The following is a 22,594-nucleotide window of genomic DNA, read 5'->3' on the forward strand; positions in this document are numbered from 1 at the left end:
ACTGAGGTTAGAGATGGCAGCTGCTGCCTTTTTCCTTGGTTTCACTGTAAACTTTTTGCTGTTACTGCAAACATGACCCCCCCCCCCCCCCCCATTTCTCCATAACACAACACAACAGACACAATTAAATGTGGAGGATGTCTGCCAGTGGCTTCAGCAAAATCAGTTGGAGGACTACACCTCTCCTTTCCAAGGTTTTACATTTAAATAAAAAAATCAATTGCATGCTAGGTCCAACCAAAACTTCACTTCTGCTTTTAACCCAACAACCAGGTAGCTCTTGTTGTGGGGGTGTTATAACTGCTATGCTCAAGGACCAAATTACAGATTATTTCACCTTGTCGGCTGGACAATTGGAATGCTTTAAATGCTAAGCTACCTAGCAGGCATTTTGACTGGTGTTGACTGATAACTGCCAAATATGCAACAAGCATTTTTTGAGGAATCATAAAACGGATTCGCCACATTGGTCTGTACCAATGGTTAACATGTGGACTTGGAGGTTACATGTTTTCATGCAAATGCTTTGCTTCATATAGGACACATATATACAAAAAACACAATCATTTGCTGACAAGTAGGCCTAATGGTTCTGTAATCCCTGTGCCTGACTACATTAAGGAAAATGTGAATGATGATGACTCTGATCTCGCGTGGGCGCCTGCAACTAATGTTGTTGAGTCCATGGACTTCAAAACTGAAGACCTAGTTAGAGGCCTTATGAGAAACCTCTGCATGTTTATGGTGAAGATCAGAGAGAAGTATTATGTTACTGTGCAGGGCAGTATAGTGGAGGATCATAATATTTGTTAAACTAGGAAAGTCAGTTAAGAACAAATTCTTATTTACAATGGCGGCCTACATCGGCCAAACCCTCCCCTAACCTGAACGACGCTGGGCCAATTGTGTGCCGCTCTATGAGACTTCCAATCACGTCCGGATGTGATATGGCCTGGATTCGAACCAGGGACTGTAGTGACACCTCTTGCACTGAGATGCAGTGCCTTAGACCGCTGCGTCACTCGTTGTTACCTACCTTTACCACCTGGGGGCGGCCCGTCAGGAAGTCCAGGATCCAGTTGCAGAGGGAGGTGTTTAGTCCCAGGGTCCTTAGCTTAGTGATTTGAGGGCTCTATGGTGTTGAACGCTGAGCTGTAGTTAATGAATAGCATTCTCACATAGGTGTTTATTTTGTCCAGGTGGGAATGGGCAGTGTGGAGTGCAATGGAGATTGCATCATCTGTGGATCTGTTGGGGCGGTATGCAAATTGGAGTGGGTCTTCACTGAAAATGTCAGTGAAGACACTTGCCAGTTGGTCAGCGCATGCTCGGAATACACCTCCCGGTAATCCGTCTGGCCCTGCGGCTTTTGCACAGTAACCAAGGACGAGAGCTCACCATGCGCAACTCAACAAATTACAGCTACCACCTGCAGGCAGTCCAAGAAAACCCAGAAAATGCCAGAGTCTATGGTGTTAGAAGTCCGTGCCACGTCTCTGAGATGACATATGCACCTTTACCCTTTATGTATTTATTCCCCTCGATGTGATGCATGACTTCCTTGAGGGCATCATACCTGGATGGTGTTACACGAGCTTGTGAAGACGAAACAAATCACTGTGGCTCCGCTAAATGACGAGATTGATGACTTCCCAAATGGCAACTACGACAGATCATCTAGACAAACACCACTATCTGAGGAATAATGGACATCTGGTTGGGAGTGCATCTGAGAAATGCTAATGATTGGGTGGAAAATAGCCAGCTGTGATGCATGGGAAGTGTGCCTGTTACTGAGATAACTTGGGGACATAATAATGGCACCTACTATCAAAAGGTCTTGGGCACCATACCTGGAAGAGAAAATAATGGAATTTCATGCTTTTCCCAAACAAGCAAACACCCAAGATGCACTTTCCGAACCATTACTACCGACTGCTGATGGCATAAGGACCACTTATCCATCTGTCGTGTATGTGCTTTGAAGCCAAACATCAGCACTTCAAGATAATTGCACATGTCATCTGTGACTACAAAAACATTGCAAAGACACATGCCAAAAGACACCAGATGAGACAATGATGGGAGCAGTCAAAGAACACATGCTTAGGAATCACAGTACCACTCCAAAAAGACCAACCCACCACAATTTGCTACAAGCCAACAACCAACCAATAACCAGCATCCACCAACCAACACAAAACTGTGGCCCACAATACGCACCCTTCCTGAGTTCCCCACAGCCCTGCAGTGTAAACTCAACCAACAGAGTGAAGAGTTCCAACTTTCCCACTGATTGGTCCAAGTGGAGGAGACAAATCATCCAGATTTTAGTTGATATCACGTGCACATATACCTGGTAAGTTTATACATTTGGTACATCGTGTGAGTTTGTGTGTGTGTTTAGATATTTCTGCACTGTTGGAGCTAGAAACACAAACATTTCACTACACCCGCAATGACATCTGCTAAATATGTGTATGTGACCAATACGATTTGATTTGATTTGTGTGTAGTCATAGGATGTGTTATACTGTAATGGAACACCACATTGATCTACCCTTTTTAAAGGTACCCTACAAGCAGACTATATAGTGACATCATTGGTGGCCAAGTACCCATTTCTAAGGGACTGTACAGGAAAAGGATATGTGAGTGATATTTTTATTACATTTTTGTACACTTGGTCATTACTAATAACTCAACCTCAATTCTCCTTTACGAAGGAATCGTGGCATGGGATGATTGAAAAAAAAAATGAACCAAATATGAAACAAACTCTCACTTTTTTTTTGTTCGGTTACACATTTGCTATTTTTTTAATCTATGTGAATCAAGTTATGCCTCCAGAAATAAAAAATATGTGCAAATGATCTTTTCAGATCTTCCATGGAATGGATATAGACAAAAAGATAATTGAAGGCTAGTGGCAAAATAATAGCCGAGGCAGAGAGGCGAGGCATGGGTGAGGACCTGCTATTTCGACAGGCCCTGAAGGACAATACAGAAGAGGCGCACAGGTATTTGCTCTTATTCCTTCCCTTTCTCTAATGTAGCCTATACAGTACATAGTACATACAAAATATGTATTTTGTAATAGAATTTTAACACACATTCTTTTGCAAATGTAGTAAGATCTTTACTTTGCCTTTCCCCAGGACTCGAGACCCCAGCAGAGATCCTGCTCTTGCCCTAACGCTTCAATGAGGACCCGAGTGGCCTTTATGTCCGTGACAAGGTATGTCTCTGCACAAATAATCTGTTTCTTCATAAACATAAGTGTGCATGCTTATATAAAATTACAGCTGAACATTTGTGATGTTCTTAAGTTGCGGTGTTCTGGGTATAAGAGAAGTTGGGGTAAAGTTACCAGGGCCGGACATAAAGATGGCAAACCTCCTAACATAAATAAATGGTTGTTGGGCAAGTGGTTGTTGGACACACACACACACACACACACACACACATGTGCGCACACACACACACACACACACACACACACACTAAAGCAAAAAAATCCAATCTGTATTTAGCATCAAGTCTACAATATTGTTAGTTTACCTTTAATGTATGTTGTTTTTATTGTATTTTATATTTTCACCATGAGAGTGAAAAGCACTATACAAAGTAAATGTATTATTTATTATGTTCTGACATGTCTGCAGAAATGTTCAATGTTTTTTATGTGTTTTGTTTGGTAAATTGAAGTGTAATTGTTCATTCACATTTGTGGTGCCACTAAATTAGCAATGAATTATTTAAATCAATATTGTCATTGTTATTAAAATATGTTTGTATAATGGGGGATGGTGGACAGGGAGTAAAAATAATTAACCCCAAAAGGTTCTTAGAGGAACCATTATAACCTTTGAGAAAAGTTTTCCGAAGAACTTATAGGGGTTCCCACACAAGGTTCCTTAAATAACCTTTTTTCGAGGGTTCTTTGAAGAGCTAATAGGGGTTCCCCCACAGTTTTAATTTAAAGAACCCCTAAAGAATACTCCAGGAGATTTAATTAACAGTGAAATCTAACCTCTCAATAAAGATTATAATTGTATCACAATATGTTGTAAAGAGATTTAAGACACATTTAAAATACTATTTTTATTTGTAATGAACCCTGATAAGACACATCAGCTATCTCTATATATTCGCTTTACAGAAATATGTCTGCTGACCCCTATACGATTGCTCATACATTTAAAAAATAGATTCTTATCCTCCGATACAGATTGCCTCTACAAGTACTGTGCTCCATAGAGCTAGCTTGTGTTCTCATGGGGGCACCCTATACCATAGTTAATAAAACACTGCTTTAGCAGGTGACATCACATTTTAAATAGTAACACTGAAAGACGCCGTAAAGATGAACACGTTTCAAAAATGTCAAAATTGGATTAGACGTCTATGGTACAGCAAAGCCCTCCTAAAGCTTCCTCCCTGGAGTGACCCCTCTGCTGTGGATTCATCTTACCATCCTGTCTGTAACAAGGTGCCAGATTAATTTAGGAGCCATGCGATTGGCTGACACAAATCCAGGGGTGCTTTCCAGGCCAATAGTTGGTTTAATAGATTTGTGGCGGACTACACAGAAGAATCCTTTATGATGGAAATGTGTACTTAGTTCTTGCCTAATTCTCCTACGAATCTTGTTGCATTACAGTACAGCAAGTCTGTTACTGTTTGATTAGGTGCTTCTCAGGTAGAGGCACTGAATGTTAGGTATCATAGGTGGCATTAATGTGTATTGATGTTGGGAGTTGAGCACATAAGTGCAAGTGGGATTTTTTTTAAAACCCTAAATTGGCTTACTTACTGACCTTTACTGTGTTAGACAACGCATTCACACTGTTCTGCCTCTAGAGCCCAAAATATCCTCCACACATTCGGTACATTGTCACACATGTGAAAGAGGACAGGGAGCAGGCTTGACCTGACCTTGCCTTGATGTGTTAGTTACCTTCTCAAAGATACCAGAGTCGTGGCTCTTCATCTTGGACTTGGAGGGCTTGAAGTGTGGGAGCTCGGCGGTGTCCTTACTGATATCACAGGACACCTGGCGGCTAGCCGGCCAGGAGCCCATACTGGAGAGGTCAGCCTCAGTATCTGTCCAGGCCTGGGGGGATGGAACCATTACATAAACGTCAGACACACACACACACACACACAATCTCATGATTTCATATCAGGACATATTTATTCATACCGATTCGCTGTCGGAGGCGGAAGAGAGGCGGGACTTGACAGTGCTGGTGCGGTGTAAGCGGTCGCCGATGTCGGAGGTCTGGCTGGTGACAGTGGATCGCCGGGTGGACATGAAACTGCTGTTGGTGGATTGCAGGTCGCGTCGACGTACACACAGCAAAAACCCCAGGCATGGGATGTACTTGGCTATGGCCATCCTGAAGACCAAGAGTGCAGGGGGCAGATTTAGGAGATGTAGGTCCAGAGGCTAACTGATATATTTCCTCTAGCATAAGACAGAAAGGCAAAGTACCATACAGTACAAGGCGACACCATAGCCAGTCTGATGGGACAGAACATGGCAGGGACTTGGCCTGATGTATCATGTCAGAGGAAACAATCTAGGTGCCCTATCCAGTTTATTAACCCTTAGCATCCTTCCTGTGTGGTGAGAATAAAATAATGTCCAGTTGTATTAACATCCAGGTTAATGAGTGATTGTAGAGAGGAAAGTTTAGTCTGATCTAGAGTTGCACAGTGTATGAAAACAATGGTCGTTTTTAAATATCAGAACATGATAAACGGTCCAGTATTATAATTTGTTACTTTCGGATCTTCTACCAAATGTGTCTCAGATTTCGAAAATCAACTTAATGGTTTGAATTTATTCTAAAATGTATTAAGTTTATGGTTCTGATTTAAATTACGTTCAGCTTATAAAGGCCTCATAAAGCCTTCATAAAGCCTTCATAATGCCTTCATAAGCACTACATAAATGTGTTAAAGTATCTATAACTGTATGTCATGCTTTAAAAAGGGTTTATAAATGTGGCATAACTGTGTGACATAAACACCCATGTCAAATGTGACATAACCCATTTTGTGCTTTTCTGATAACTAATTTCTGTGTTCAATTCATGTGCTGTTCTATAAACCAATTTCTGTGTGTTCATGCAAGTGGCTGACTGAGCGAATCCTCACTATCAGTAGCTGCAATTTGGCAGTACACCTGGACCTTGTTTTGAGAACGAGAACGAAAGATATCTCAGTTTCAAGGTCTCAGGTTAGAGAGGAGAAGCCTCGTGAGGTATTGGTCTGAACCAGTATTGGTCGGTAATTCATAATTAATTATGGTAAATCATGCAAATATAAATTGTCTGTGTATAGTTATATATAAGACAACTGCTGTGTCTGCCTTGGCAGAGCTCCTGATTGACATGTGTATATTGGTGCATTGAGTTGGTTGGAACCTTTCCAGTGTGCTGACAAATAAAGGATGATTCATTTAAGATTGACTTTGAGTGTCCCTGTGTAAGAATGACCACGACCCCCACTATGTCGAATATGATCTAAACGTGCTTTATAAAGGGTCACATGTTGGGTCGAAGGATTGGAATGCGCTCTAAATTGAAGTCATGGTAGTCACATTACACCTAATCTCGTTCCAAGACCCCAAATGTGCTGAAGGCCTGGTGGACCAACGCATCAAACTTGGCCTTCATTAGTTAGGGTTAGCTTTAACAAGTCACATTTTTGCCATAATTAGGACTTTGTTACTGTGTTAACTAGTGACGATGACAATAACTTTACTCAGTAAGGTCACTCCTTTAGAATTCTATGGTCACTCCCACCTACTGTAGGCCAACTTTGAATAGTTGATATCCCAGGCTTCTTTCTATGTGCTGTGTGTGTAATGACCTGGGGGACGACGTAGGCACCATTGTAACAGGTTGTAATCAAGCCCCTTCTTAACTTTATTTTTTTTAGAACTGCACCATTGTTTAAGGGCTTGTAAGCAAGCGTTTCACGGTAAAGAATACCTGTTGTATTCAGGGCATTTTTTATTTGATTACACAGGAGTGTGAATAGTGTAGCTTGTCCCTGAGCTGGCAGAAAAGTGTTGAACAAATCTAAATATATTTTCACACTCTTTGCATTCTCTCAGTCAGCTTCACCTGGAATCCTTTTCCAACAGTCTTGAAGAAGTTCCCACACATGCTGAGCACTTGTTGGCTGCTTTACCTTCATTCTCTCAACCAGTTTCATAAGGTAGTCACCTGCAAGGCATTTCAATTAACAGGTGTGCCTTGTTAAAAGTACATTTTTGGAATTTATTTATTCTTAATGCGTTTGAGTCAATCAGTTTTGTTGTGATAAGGTAGGATTGGTATACAGAAGATCATAAGTCCATATTATGGCGAGGACTGTCAAAACGACAGTCCATCATTACTTTAAGATATGAAGGTCAGTCAATCCGGAACATTTCAAGAACTTTGAAAGTTTCTTCAAGTGCAGTCGCAAAAACACGAGAGTTACCTCTACTGCAGAGGATAAGTTCATTAGCATTAACTGCACCTCAGATTGCAGCCCAAATACATGCTTCACAGAGTTCAAGTAAAAGACACATCTCAACATCAACTGTTCAGAGGAGACTGCATGAATCAGGCCTTCATGGTCGAATTGCTGCAAAGAAACCACTACTAAAGGACACCACTAAGAAGAAGAGACTTGCTTGGGTCAAGAAACACAGGCAATGGACATTAGACCAGTGCAAATATGTCCTTTGGTCTGATGAATCCAAATTTTAGATTTGTGGTTTCAACCACCTTGTCTTTGAGAGACGCAGAGTAGATAAACAGAAGATCTCTGCATGTGTGGTTCACACCGTGAAGCATGGAGGAGGAGATATGATGGTATGGGGGTACTTTGCTGGGGACACTGTCAGTGATTTATTTAGAATTCAAGGCACACTTAACCAGCATGGCTACCACAGCACTCTGCAGGGATACGCCATCCCATCTGGTTTGCGCTTAGTGGGACTATCATTTGTTTTTCAACAGGACAATGACCCAAAACACACCTCCAGGCTATGTAAAGGGCTATTTGACCAAGAAGGAGAGTGATGGAGTGCTCCATCAGATGACCTGGCCTCCACAATCATCCGACCTCAACCTAATTGAGATGGTTTGGGATGAGTTGGACTGCAGAGTGAAGGAAAAGCAGCATATGTGGGAACTCCAAGACTGTTGGAAAAGCATTCCTCATGAAGCTGGCCAAGAGTGTGCAAAGCTGTCATCAAGGCAAAGGGTGGCTACTTGGAAGAATCTAAAATATATTTTTTTGGTACAACATGATTACATATTTGTTATTTCATAGTGTTGATGTCTTCACTATTATTCTACAATGTAAAAAATAAGAAACTTTTGAATGAGTAGGTGCGTCCAAACTTTTGACTGGTATTGTACATTTCGTAGATTTTTCACAGACCTCAAAAGTAATCCCCGATGTGGTTCAAGCATTGTTGTGAACACAGAAAGTCAAATGTTGTTTTTCTACTAAAAAAGTTAGAAAATAATTGGGGGAAAAATGGGGGAAATCGAAACCTGGAAAACTAAACTGAGGAAATGGGGGGAAAAAACTGAAGTAAAGCAAAAAGTGTAAATGGATTTTAAAAGGCCTCACTAAGTTTTTTTTTGGTGTGCATGACTGCACTTTAGAGTGTGAGTCATCCTGCAGCACAGCATTTTGGGGAAAGTTGAGGTTAGGTCCAATATTGACAATGCACCTAAGAAGGAAAGCATTTCGGCCACACTAGAAATGTTTTAGAGTAATGTCATATATACAATTTAGCAGACGCTTTTATCCAAAGTGACTTACAGCGATTGGTGAATAAATGTTTACATATGGCGTGGTCCCGGGACTCAAACCCACTATCCCGGCATTGCAATGACAGTGTTATAAATGCTTTGTGAAGCTTCCATTTAACATGATTTATAAGGCTTTTTTAAAGTGGTGCTTATGCCACCCTTTATAAAGCACAGGTTTATGTCATATTTGACATAGTGGGTTAGGCCATATTTATGAACCCTTTATAAAGGTATACGGTTCTAGATGATTTGTAACACATTGATGCAGTGTTTATGCCGGCTTTATGAAAGCTTTAAAAAGCTGCACGTCAATTACCAAAGCGGGACCATGTTGGGTCAAAAGACATGACCAGAATGCATCAGTGATTCGTATTCCCTTGCAACTTTCTGAAGTCTGTATGTGGGCAGTGCGCATATTTCTACCGTTCTGTGTAGCCGTTAGCGATGCTAATGATAACCTTCAGGTAAGTCTTCAGGTAGATGGAAAGGCTTTTTCAAAAACCTTCTCTGTCACGCCCCTGATCTGTTTCACCTGTCCTTGTGCTTGTCTCCACCCCCCTCCAGGTGTCACCCATCTTCCCCACTTATCCCCTGTGTATTTATACCTGTGTTTTTTGTCTGTCTGTTGTCAGTCCGTCTTGTTAGTTCAAGCCTACCAGCTTTTTGTCTCAGCTCCTGTTTTACCCTAGTCTCTCTTTTTCTCACCCTGGTTTTTGACCTTTGCCTATACTGACCCTGTACCCGCCCGCCTGACCACTGCCTGTCTCTGAGCCTGCCTGCCGTCCTGACCCTGTACCCGCCCATCTGACCACTGCCTGTCTCTGAGCCTGCCTGCCGTCCTGACCCTGTACCCGCCCATCTGACCACTGCCTGTCTCTGAGCCTGCCTGCCGTCCTGACCCTGTACCCGCCCACCTGACCACTGCCTGTCTCTGAGCCTGCCTGCCGTCCTGACCCTGTACCCGCCCACCTGACCACTGCCTGTCTCTGAGCCTGCCTGCCATCCTGACCCTGTACCCGCCCACCTGACCACTGCCTGTCTCTGAGCCTGCCTGCCGTCCTGACCCTGTACCCGCCCACCTGACCACTGCCTGTCTCTGAGCCTGCCTGCCGTCCTGTACCTTTGCTCCACCTCTGGATTACCGACCTCTGCCTGACCTGACCCTGAGCTTGCCTGCCGTCCTCTACCTTGGCCTCTGCTCTGGCTTATCGACCCCTGCCTGCCTTGACCTGTCGTTTGCCTGCCCCTGTGGTTACAATAAACATTGTTACTTCACACAGTCTGCACCTGTGTCTTACCTTGATTCCTGATATTCTCAATTAAAAGTTAAAGCTAGGATCCTTGGTTGCTACATCCATTTTTAAACTAATGAATGTATGTTATATACCCAAAATGTAAACAAACACCATTTAGCCCCAAAACTTGATTACTACTATAATTTTGATATCATGGATGTTCAGTCCTTGCATCCATAGCTCTGTCTGTGAATGTGAGAATGATATTTCTCCAGGCACATCCCACAGCTTTTTACCAAAACAAAATCTGGTTGAATCAACGTTGTTTCCACGTCATGTCAACCAAAACATATGTGATGCCGTTGAATCAACGTGGAAAATTGATTGGATTTGCAAAAAGTCATTAAATTAAGGGAAGTGACCCTTTTCTTCCAACCAACTTTTAACCTACAGTTAATCCAATGACATGGTGACAGTTTTTCATAATGAGTTGACAACTCAAACAAATGTAAATCAAAACTTGATGTTTAAATGACGTCTGTGTCCAGTGGGAAGGCGGGTGAACTGTAACGGTTTTCTTCGGGTGAAAGGGAGTCGGACCAAAATGCAGCGTGGTTAATTCGATACATGTTTAATAGACGAATAAACACGATATATACAAAACAATAAACGTACGTGAAAACCGAAACAGCCTAAACTGGTGCAATAACACAGAGACAGGAACAATCACCCACGAAACACTCAAAGAATATGGCTGCCTAAATATGGTTTCCAATCAGAGACAACGAGAATCACCTGCCTCTGATTGAGAACCGCCTCAGGCAACCATAGACTTTGCTAGAACACCCCACTAAGCCACAATCCCTAAACCTACGAGAAACCCCAATACACAAACACACCACAAAATAAACCCATGTCACACCCTGGCCTGACCAAATAAATAAAGAAAACACAAAATACTAAGACCAGGGCGTGACAGAACCCCCTCCCTCAAGGTGCGGACTCCCGGCCGCACACTTAAACCCATAGGGGAGGGTCCGGGTGGGCGTCTGTCCACGGTGGCGGCTCCGGCTCGGGACGTGGACACCACTCCAACCAACTCTTAGTCCCCCTGTAACGCATCCTTTGATTGGCGACCCTCGCCGCCGACCTTGGCCTAATAACCCTCACCAAGGATCCCACTGGACTGAGGGGCAGCTCGGGACTGAGGTAGAAGCTCGGGACTGAGGGGAAGCTCGGGACTGAGGGGTAGCTCGGGACTGAGGGGTAGCTCGGGACTGAGGGGTAGCACAGCACTGAGGGGAAGCACAGCACTGAGGGGAAGCTCAGCACTGAGAGGAAGCCCAGTACTGAGAGGAAGCCCAGTACTGAGAGGAAGCTCAGTACTGAGAGGAAGCTCAGTACTGAGAGGAAGCTCAGGCAGGTAGTTGGCTCTGGCAGATCCTGGCTAGCTGGTGGTTCTGGCAGATCCTGGCTGACTGGCGGTTCCGGCAGATCCTGGTTGACTGGCAGCTCTGGCTGCTCCATGCAGACTGGCAGCTCTGGCTGCTCCATGCAGACTGGCAGCTCTGGCTGCTCCATGCAGACTGACAGCTCTGGAAGCTCTGGCAGCTCCATGCAGACTGGCAGCTCTGGCTGCTCCATGCAGACTGGAATCTCTGGCTGCTCCATGCAGACTGGAAGCTCTGGCTGCTCCATGCAGACTAGCAGCTCTGGCTTCTCCATGGAGATTAGCAGCTCTGGCTGCGCTGAACAGGCAGGAGACTCCGGCAGCGCTGGAGAGAAGGAAGGCTCTGGCAGCGCTAAACAGGCGGGAGACTCCGACAGCGCTGGAGAGGAGGAAGGCTCTGGCAGCGCTAAACAGGCGGGACACACTGAAGGCCTGGTGCGTGGTGCTGGCACTGGTGGTACTGGGCCGAGGACACGCACAGGAAGCCTGGTGCGGGGAGCTGCCACCAGAGGACTGGTGTGTGGAGGTGGCACTGGATAGCCCGGACCGTGCAGGCGCACTGGAGCTCTTTAGCACCGAGCCTGCCCAACCTTACCTGGCTCGATGCCCACTCTAGCCCGGCCAATACGAAGAGCTAGTATGTACCGCACCGGGCAATGCACCCGAACTGGAAACACTGTGCGCTCCACAGCATAACACGGTGCCTGCCCGGTCTCTTTAGCCCCCCGGTAAGCACAGGAAGTTTGCGCAGGTCTCCTACCTGGCGTAGCCATACTCCCTGTGAGCCCCCCCCCAATAATATTTTGGGGCTGACTCTCGGGCTTCCATCTGCGTTGCCGTGCTGCCTCTTCATACCAGCACCTCTCCGCTTTCCCCCGCCTCCAGTTCTCCTTTGGGGCGTCGATATTCACCAGGCTGTGCCCAGGGTCCTTTTCTGTCCAATATTTCCTCCCAAGTCCAGAAGTCCTGTGATCGCTGCTCCTCACGATAAACAGGGGGAGTTGGCTCAGGTCTGAACCCTGACTCCGCCACACTCTCCCTGAGCGCCCCCCCAAGAAATTTTTGGGGCTGACTTTCGGGCTTCCTTGCCAACCGTGTTCCCTCGTATCGTCGGCTCCTCTCTCCGGCTGCCTCTGCTCTCCTAAGTGCCTCCACCTGTTCCCATGGGAGGCGATCTCTTCCAGCCAGTATCTCCTCCCAAGTGTAACAACCCATGCCATCCAAAACATCTTCCCATGTCCATTCCTCCTTTCGCTGCTTCTGCTGTCGCTGCCTGTCACCACGCTGCCTGGTCCTGGTGTGGTGGGTGAATCTGTAACGGTTTTCTTCGGGTGAAAGAGAGTCGGACCAAAATGCAGCGTGGTTAATTCGATACATGTTTAATAGACGAATAAACACGATATATACAAAACAATAAACGTACCTGAAAACCGAAACAGCCTAAACTGGCGCAATAACACAGAGACAGGAACAATCACCCACGAAACACTCAAAGAATATGGCTGCCTAAATATGGTTTCCAATCAGAGACAACGAGAATCACCTGCCTCTGATTGAGAACCGCCTCAGGCAACCATAGACTTTGCTAGAACACCCCACTAAGCCACAATCCCTAAACCTACGAAAAACCCCAATACACAAACACACCACAAAATAAACCCATGTCACACCCTGGCCTGACCAAATAAAGAAAGAAAACACAAAATACTAAGACCAGGTTGTGACATGAACGCTTTGTTATTGTTTCAACTGTAGAATCTAACCAAGTACAAAGTAACCTACTGTACAGTATGTCTACTGGGCAGAATTATGATTATTTGTTGCAATCCAGTGTGCATTTCTTCTGCAAACTCCAACACGTACACAACAGAATCACTGCTAACCAAACAACAGTGCTAACTAGGTGTGATCTCCTGATGTAAGAATTGTTTGGAACTAAGAACACATTTTTAAAAGTTTGCTGTGGTATTGTTTTAGTATCGAGTATCGTGATACTAAACCTGGTATTGGTATCAAAGTAAACATTCTGGTATCGTGACAACACCAGTCTGATCGCTAGCTGACAGGGGCTATACCCTTCCTGTCTCTCAGATTTGATAAATTCTTATGGGATAGAATGCAATGGTTCACTTGGCCAGTATCAGATTAGTGAAATTAAAAACAACAACAGAATAGCCCTTTGACTTTGTTGCTTAGCGGAATTTCCAAATGGGGTTGGGTAAGCAGATTTGACCTATACTGCAACAATAGAAACCATTATATTTTATTTTGTGGCAGCAAGACTACAGTACCTGTACTTGGGGTTGCAGCAAGACCACAGTACCTGTACTTGGGGTGGCAGCAAATCAAATCAAATTTTATTTGTCACATACACAAGTAATCTAACTAACAATTCCAAAAAACTACTGCCTTATACACAGTGTAAGGGGATAAAGAATATGTACATAAGGATATATGAATGAGTGATGGTACAGAGCAGCATAGGCAAGATACAGTAGATGATATCGAGTACAGTATAACATATGAGATGAGTATGTAAACAAAGTGGCATAGTTAAAGTGGCTAGTGATACATGTATTACATAAGGATGCAGTCGATGATATAGAATACAGTACATACAGTGCCTTGCGAAAGTATTCGGCCCCCTTGAACTTTGCGACCTTTTGCCACATTTCAGGCTTCAAACATAAAGATATAAAACTGTATTTTTTTGTGTAGAATCAACAACAAGTGGGACACAATCATGAAGTGGATCGACATTTATTGGATATTTCAAACTTTTTTAACAAATCAAAAACGGAAAAATTGGGCGTGCAAAATTATTCAGCCCCGTTACTTTCAGTGCAGCAAACTCTCTCCAGAAGTTCAGTGAGGATCTCTGAATGATCCAATGTTGACCTAAATGACTAATGATGATAAATACAATCCACCTGTGTGTAATCAAGTCTCCGTATAAATGCACCTGCACTGTGATAGTCTCAGAGGTCCGTTAAAAGCGCAGAGAGCATCATGAAGAACAAGGAACACACCAGGCAGGTCCGAGATACTGTTGTGAAGAAGTTTAAAGCCGGATTTGGATACAAAAAGATTTCCCAAGCTTTAAACATCCCAAGGAGCACTGTGCAAGCGATAATAATGAAATGGAAGGAGTATCAGACCACTGCAAATCTACCAAGACCTGGCCGTCCCTCTAAACTTTCAGCTCATACAAGGAGAAGACTGATCAGAGATGCAGCCAAGAGGCCCATGATCACTCTGGATGAACTGCAGAGATCTACAGCTGAGGTGGGAGACTCTGTCCATAGGACAACAATCAGTCGTATATTGCACAAATCTGGCCTTTATGGAAGAGTGGCAAGAAGAAAGCCATTTCTTAAAGATATCCATAAAAAGTGTTGTTTAAAGTTTGCCACAAGCCACCTGGGAGACACACCAAACATGTGGAAGAAGGTGCTCTGGTCAGATGAAACCAAAATTTAACTTTTTGGCAACAATGCAAAACGTTATGTTTGGCGTAAAAGCAACACAGCTCATCACCCTGAACACACCATCCCCACTGTCAAACATGGTGGTGGCAGCATCATGGTTTGTGCCTGCTTTTCTTCAGCAGGGACAGGGAAGATGGTTAAAATTGATGGGAAGATGGATGGAGCCAAATACAGGACCATTCTGGAAGAAAACCTGATGGAGTCTGCAAAAGACCTGAGACTGGGACGGAGATTTGTCTTCCAACAAGACAATGATCCAAAACATAAAGCAAAATCTACAATGGAATGGTTCAAAAATAAACATATCCAGGTGTTAAAGTCCAGACCTGAATCCAATCGAGAATCTGTGGAAAGAACTGAAAACTGCTGTTCACAAATGCTCTCCATCCAACCTCACTGAGCTCGAGCTGTTTTGCAAGGAGGAATGAGAAAAAATGTCAGTCTCTCGATGTGCAAAACTGATAGAGACATACCGCAAGCGACTTACAGCTGTAATCGCAGCAAAAGGTGGCGCTACAAAGTATTAACTTAAGGGGGCTGAATAATTTTGCACGCCCAATTTTTCAGTTTTTGATTTGTTAAAAAAGTTTGAAATATCCAATAAATGTCGTTCCACTTCATGATTGTGTCCCACTTGTTGTTGATTCTTCACAAAAAAATACAGCTTTATATCTTTATGTTTGAAGCCTGAAATGTGGCAAAAGGTCGCAAAGTTCAAGGGGGCCGAATACTTTCGCAAGGCACTGTACGTATGCATATGAGATGAATAATGTAGGGTAAGTAACATTATATAAGGTAGCATTGTTTAAAGTGGCTAGTGATATATTTACATCATTTCCCATCAATTCCCATTATTAAAGTGGCTGGAGTTGAGTCAGTGACTACAGTACCTGTACTTGGGGTGACAGCAAGACTACAGTACCTGTACTTGGGGTGACAGCAAGACCACAGTACCTGTACTTGGGGTGGCAGCAAGACTACAGTACCTATACTTGGGGTGGCAGCAAGACTACAGTACCTATACTTGGGGTGGCAGCAAGACTACAGTACCTGTACTTGGGGTGGCAGCAAGACTACAGTACCTGTACTTGGGGTGGGTGATGGCATAGATGATGGGGTTGTGAATGGCTGAAGCCTTGGCGATCACAGCAGGCACTGAGTTCATGTAGGGGGTCAGAAAATCTGTATACCTACAGGGGACATGAGTAGGGCAGAGAGAGAAGGCTGTTAGGCTTGAAGGTAGAATTATACAATATATATTGTACAATATATTGAATGGTCAAGGTATGAATGTTGTGGCTGCGGCAATGCTTTTAGGAGTGGGTGTGTATTGTGTAGGGTAGTATAGTATATCAAAACCACTCACCCTGAAAATGCAGTCAGGGCAACAGCAGAATAGGGGGACCAAGAGATGACATAGAGGAGGATGACAATAAGAGCGATCTTAGCCATCTTCCACTCATTCTTCAGCCGATGGAAACTCTTAATGGAGTCTCTGGTGCTACCAGTGCCGTTGATCTTGGTTATAGCCCTATGACACACACACACACAGATTTTGTGACACTTCTTAATTTGACACTTCCAGTGACATCTCTAGACCAGCTCTCTGGTGTCAAATCCACTCACTTGTTAGTTGTACGTATGGCTCTGAAGATGAAGAAGTAGCAGTACATGATGACGATCAGGGGGATGAAGAAGACAAAGGTGAAGAGCAGCATGGTGTAGGCACGCACGGACGGGGTAAAGGTCACATAGTCCCATGTACAGGAGGTCAACAGACCCTCTGGAACATAGGCACCTTGGGGAGGGAGGGGGGTAAGGGAGAGGGGAGAGGAAAGGGGAAGGAGAGACAAGGGGATAGAGAAAGGAGGGAGGGAGAGGGAAGAGGAAAGGGGAAGGAGAGACAAGGGGATAGAGAAAGGAGAGAGAAGGGGATAGAGAAAGGAGAGAGAAGGGGAAAGAGAAAGGGAACAGAGAGAGGGGAAAGGGTAACATATAAGGAGAGAGACAATGTTCTTTCTTCAACACCACTTCAAAGTCATCTACAGGTTGTTCGTCATGCATCATCCATTGAAGCCCTGCTATGGTAAAACAATCAGTCAGGGAAAGCAAATGACATTCACATCAATAGGAAGACACAAGAAAACCAAAGTTTGGATCAAGGGAGCACTCCTGATTAACTAAATGCTCTGGACGATCAAAGCCTCAAATTGTATAACGGCGCAGTTTTGTTTTGCTTTCATGTTATTAATGTTTTTCCCCAGAGGGGGTGAAATGATGTGGTAATCTGCGGAGACGGGGCAAAGATGGGGACGTCAGATGGGTTTAAGGAGACAGACGCCCTTCGTGTTGTCAGATAGGACATTCGTGTTGCGAAACCATGTCTGGGTTGGCACGCCTGCATGCAGAGCCCAGCCCCAGACTGCTGCAGGAGGTAGCCAGTCCATGATCTCCTATCCCTATCCCTATCCCTCTCCCCAAACCCCCTCTACCCTCCACATTGTCTGAGTTAGTGTCACCCCAAGGTCCTTTCCAGCATATCACCCATTAACGTGCTAGACAGAATCGGGCTGGATACATTTGTTATTTGCCAGAGATTCACACAATGATGGGGTGCGAGTAATTCTGAGGACAGCATACTGTAAGGCCAGGCCCATGTGAGGCTTATGAGGGGCCCATTCCAGCCAGTTCGCCCACTAGTTTAATTTAATTCCTTATCACTGAAAGATCTCAGGCAGCTCAGAACACCTGATCCAATGCCTAAATCCTCATTCCTAAACTAAGCTACTGCTAACTGGAGTTCAAAGAGAGAACACAGAGCCAGGGGGAGCACTCGTTCTCACTGTCTTTCTAACACATGCATACACTGACACAACCACAACTCTCCAATACAGCGTGTACAGCCCTGGCATACTGGATCTCATCCCAATATGTGTGTATGTGTGGATGCGTGCGTGCGTGATGATCATGTTCGTGTGGACTTACTCCAGCCGAAGAAAGGGGGCAGGCTCCACCCCAGTGAGTAGGCCCAGGCAGCCATGAGGACGAGCAGGGCTCGTTTCTTGGAGAGCACCCCAATGGAGGCCAACGGACGCGTGATCACAAAGTACCGGTCCACTGCTATCACCGTCAGAGTGATCATAGAGCAGATCCCAAATAGAGCCCCGCAGAATGCATAGAGCTCACAGCCTAGAAGACACAGAGACGGAGAGAGTACAGTTAACTGCTGAGATAAAAGGTGGGAATAGAAAAGAAACAGATTGATAGAGAGTCAGAGTACTGTTAATTACTGAGAAAAGTATTAAAACCCCCCAGAAGGAAACAGAAAGGGTGAGAAAAAAAGAGAGGGTGAAAGAGATACTTCGGTTGATATGTTGTAATGCCCCCATGTGGGTGATAGTCACTCCATAGCCTGGATAATGATCAGCAGAGAACCAGGTCAAACACAGGGCCAGCCTGCAGGGAGAGTGGGGGTAATACTGACTGACCCCATCTCAGATTCACACTCAACACTCACCCTGTTGTGACACCCATCCACCTCCACTCTGCAGGGACCAGAACATATAGAGTATCAGTCAAAAGTTTGGACACACCTACAGTACTCATTCTAGGGTTTTTCTTTATTTGTATTATTTTCTAAATTGTAGAATAATAGTGAAGACATCAAAACTTTGAAATAACACATATGGAATCATGTAGTAACCAAAAAAAGTGTTAAACAAATCAAAATGTATGTTATATTTGAGATGCTTCAAAGTAGCCACCTTTTGCCTTGTTCAGTCAATTCGGAACATTTCAAGACCTTTGAAAGTTTCTTCAAGTGCAGTCGCAAAAACCATCAAGTGCTATGATGAAACTGGCAGTAATGAGGACCGCCACAGGAAAGGAAGACCCAGAGTTACCTCTGCTGCAGAGGATAAGTTAATTAAAGTAACCAGCCTCAGAAATTGCAGCCCAAATAAATGCTTCACAGAGTTCAACAGACATCTGAATGTCAACTGTTCAGAGGAGACTGTGTGAATCAGGCCTTCATGGTCAAATTGCTGCAAAGCAACCCCTTCTAAAGGACACTAAGAAGAAGAGACTTGCTTGGGCCAAGAAACACGAGAAATGGACATTAGACCGGTGAAAATCTGTCCTTTGGTCTGATGAGACCAACTATGAGGTTTTTGGTTCCAACCGCCATGTCTTTGTGAGACGCAGAGTACGTAAATGGCTGATCTCTGCATGTGTGGTTCCCACCGTGAAGCATGGAGGAGGAGGTGTGGGAGAGCTTTGCTGGTGACTCTGTCTGATTTATTTAGAATTCAAGGCACACTGTTAAGTTTTTGGTTACTACATGATTCCATATGTGTTATTTCATCGTTTTTGATGTCTTCACTATTATTCTACAATGTAGAAAATAGTCAAAATAAAGAATACTCTTGAATGAGTAGGGTGTCCAAACTTTTGACTGGTACTGTACCTCAATCAAAACCTCAATGTCAAAATATAGATATTGTGCAACACATTGTTTGTATATATGTCATAGACCCCTCCATAGCTATGTTAATACAAATCACACACTCGAGGGGTGATGTCTTGCCTGGGGTAATACCTTGTGTTAGTGTGGTATGGCAGTAGCCTAAGGCTGTTACACACCCTCAATGGTGGGTGATGCCAGGGAAGATTTGACGCCTTAACTTACTGGAGCAAGTTGGGTTTACCAATGGCAGAACTGTGAATACACAGTACAGCTCCGGTTCTGGCTATTTCAACTGAGCAAAAATAGATAAAGATATTAAAACTCTTGAATATATCAATGAAGAAGCAGATTTGGCACAACGATTTTCAATATCAAGCTTGAGCCATCTGTAATCACCTAAATTGCAGGTATTGAGTTGTATATGAGTGCTGCCCACCAGGACACAGGACATACACTTTAACACAATTTCCACTTTATTTATTTTTTCCCCAGTTAATTTGGACGACAACAATAAGGTAGGAGCGTAGGGGGTTGTTAGGGATATATGATCTGAAGATCACTATGACTTATAAAAATGGATTAGGTTCAATATAATTCCTCATGATGTCAAAAGGTCTGTAATTCAACGAGAATAAATCTATCTTCCATGCTCATAAATAAAAATTGAGATATTCTAGCACTTGCTGTTTATAATACAGAATGAGAATAAAGCAGCTGTGCCACAGCTATTGTACACTCTTAGAAAAAAAGGTGCTATCTAGAACCTAGAAGGGTTCTTCGGCTCTCCCCATAGGATAACCCTTTGAAGAACCCTTTTCGGTACCAGGTAGAACCCTTTTGGGTTGCAAGTTCCTACATGAAACCAAAAAGGGTTCTACATGGAACCAAAAAGGATTCTCCTATGGGGACAGCTGAAAAACCCTTTTGGAACCCATTTTTCTAAGAGTGTAGTGATGTTGTGTGAGGTGTTTGCAGAAGTAAGTAGCCTTTCCCTGTATCGCTAGGCAACATCTCATTGAGAGTTTTCCATTCATATGTTCTTTAATTCCATGACTATGGTAATAAATAAACACATTCCTTTCATAGACTTCTCCCTCTTTCCATCCCCCGCCTTTTCTGTCCAACGTATTAACCTTGTAAGACACAAGCTCTGCTCAGAGCTCAGTCTGAGTCAATTCCTTCATTCCACCTCCTTCCAGTCAATTATAGGAAACGGACGCAATTCAAAGACTGAATTTGTCCACACAATTCTATGCTATTTTGTGTTTTTTGGTTTGAAGTCAATTATAGTTGTGTTCGGAGATAAGTGTTGAGTACCTTTCTCCCCGAAGATCCATCTCCTGTGCATGGAGTTGGTGAAGAAGATGGGTGCCTGTGTGATGCACATCATGAAGTCAGTGATGGCCAGGTTAATGATGAACATGTTGGCTGGAGTCCTCAGTGACCTGCTCCTGTCGAACACAACACATACAGCACAGGGAAACACAAGATGGTTATTGTTCTGTAATTGCGTACAGTAGTACCCCTCTTTTTATGGTGAAAGGTTTATTATTGTTGACAACTTTTTAGCTATGGATAGAGCTTGTGCCATCAATTTGTCCAACACGTACCACTTATATCTGCATATGATTGTGTGTGTATGCCTGTCTATATTCAGAATGAGTCATCATAGTGGGAGAGAAATGGCACCTCACAAAGCATTGAAAGTGAAGCATGGCATGGACGCTAGTTACAGTACATCATGTTTGGGCTCAGGAGGGAGGATGAATACCCTGATATCGCGACTCACGATGCTGATCAACTGAGACACACTGATAAACAACTGAGACTACAGAGCCACATATGACAGATGGAGGGATATTGAGACGAGATAAACCTCAGCATTAACTGTACATATTCTTGCTGCAAGAAACTCCAATCACATTTTAACTGATGAGATTATCTGCTCTTCTTTAAAAAAAATATATATATATATATATATATATTATTTTAGAATTGTACCCCCTTTTCTCCCCTATTTCGTGGTATCCAATTGTTTTAGTAGCTACTATCTTGTCTCATCGCTACAACTCCCGTACGGGCTCGGGAGAGACGAAGGTTGAAAGCCATGCGTCCTCCGATACACAACCCAACCAAGCCGCACTGCTTCTTAACACAGCGTGCATCCAACCCGGAAGCCAGCCGCACCAATGTGTCGGGGGAAACACCGTGCACCTGGCAACCTTGGTTAGCGCACACTGCGCCCGGCCCGCCACAGGAGTCGCTGGTGCGCGATGAGACAAGGATATCCCTACCGGACAAAACCTCCCTAAACCGGACGACGCTAGGCCAATTGTGCGTCGCCCCACGGACCTCCCGGTCGTGGCCGGTTACGACAGAGCCTAGATTATCTGCTCTTCTAAGGTGGAGAGAGAGAGAGTTACACTACCATAGGGAGCAACTGTCCCTTACCTGCTGAAGGCATAGATAACCAGGAAGTTGCCCACCATGCCGGTGATGCCGATAGCCAGGATGACGGCCCCTATAGTATAATGGGCGTGGTCAGGTACATCCACAGTGGGGAAGGGGTGACGAGGGGCCTCGTGCACCATGGCCACCTACAGGTAAACGAAAATAACTGCATTTAAACAGGAACCTGTGCAACAGCCACAGTTGGCATTACTAAATTGTGATTAATTAACCGTATCCACTTGTCCACTTGTTAATGTGCACTCTCAAACTTTTTGTATAATTTCAGCCAGTAGTTTTGAAAGTGGTGCTCACGAGCCAAAACAGTCCTTCTTTTAGTCATCCATTTCCTGTGATATGTTACGAATTTAGCAATTTGTATGATATGTGAATTTTGCAATTCATGTGATATGTTAAGAATCCAATTTGTGCAGTATGTTACAAATCTCTCTTCAAACTGACTGACATTTCACAAATAAAAGTCCTTTGTGAAGGATCAAACAATGCATCCTGTCTCATTCTAATTCTTAATCCTTTGATTCATGTTGGCATTTCAAAAATAAACTAACCAGTAAACTTGTTTCCCCTCTGGTTTGTATTCTTTTAAAACAAGGATTTGGTTTCTTAATTTTGTTCTTGAAACCTGCCCCCAGAATCCTTATGCAGGATAGAGCAAT

General features: G+C 43.9%; 1 protein-coding gene and 1 long non-coding RNA gene across 2 annotated transcripts in view; one reads left to right on the forward strand and one right to left on the reverse strand.

Moving 5' to 3' along the window:
* The window catches only part of LOC109888773 (melanopsin-A), a 35,666-nt gene extending 13,481 nt beyond the window's left edge, over positions 1-22,185 (reverse strand). The window contains exons 1-8 of the mRNA XM_031821817.1: positions 21,921-22,185; positions 20,787-20,920; positions 17,990-18,193; positions 16,631-16,802; positions 16,371-16,535; positions 16,087-16,194; positions 5,207-5,402; positions 4,961-5,116 (exon numbers count right to left, since the gene is read on the reverse strand). Coding sequence (XP_031677677.1) covers positions 4,961-5,116; positions 5,207-5,402; positions 16,087-16,194; positions 16,371-16,535; positions 16,631-16,802; positions 17,990-18,193; positions 20,787-20,920; positions 21,921-22,060 — 1,275 coding nt within the window. The 5' untranslated portion in view covers positions 22,061-22,185. The remainder of the gene's footprint in view (positions 1-4,960; positions 5,117-5,206; positions 5,403-16,086; positions 16,195-16,370; positions 16,536-16,630; positions 16,803-17,989; positions 18,194-20,786; positions 20,921-21,920) is intronic.
* On the forward strand, positions 1,293-4,063 carry LOC116374022 (uncharacterized). Its single transcript, XR_004209829.1, has 3 exons — positions 1,293-2,651; positions 2,883-3,020; positions 3,159-4,063. It is a non-coding gene; the product is annotated as an uncharacterized LOC116374022 (long non-coding RNA).
* Positions 22,186-22,594: the final 409 nt, after the last annotated feature.

This window comes from Oncorhynchus kisutch, linkage group LG4 (assembly GCF_002021735.2).
Source record: "Oncorhynchus kisutch isolate 150728-3 linkage group LG4, Okis_V2, whole genome shotgun sequence".
NCBI classification, from domain to species: domain Eukaryota; kingdom Metazoa; phylum Chordata; class Actinopteri; order Salmoniformes; family Salmonidae; genus Oncorhynchus; species Oncorhynchus kisutch.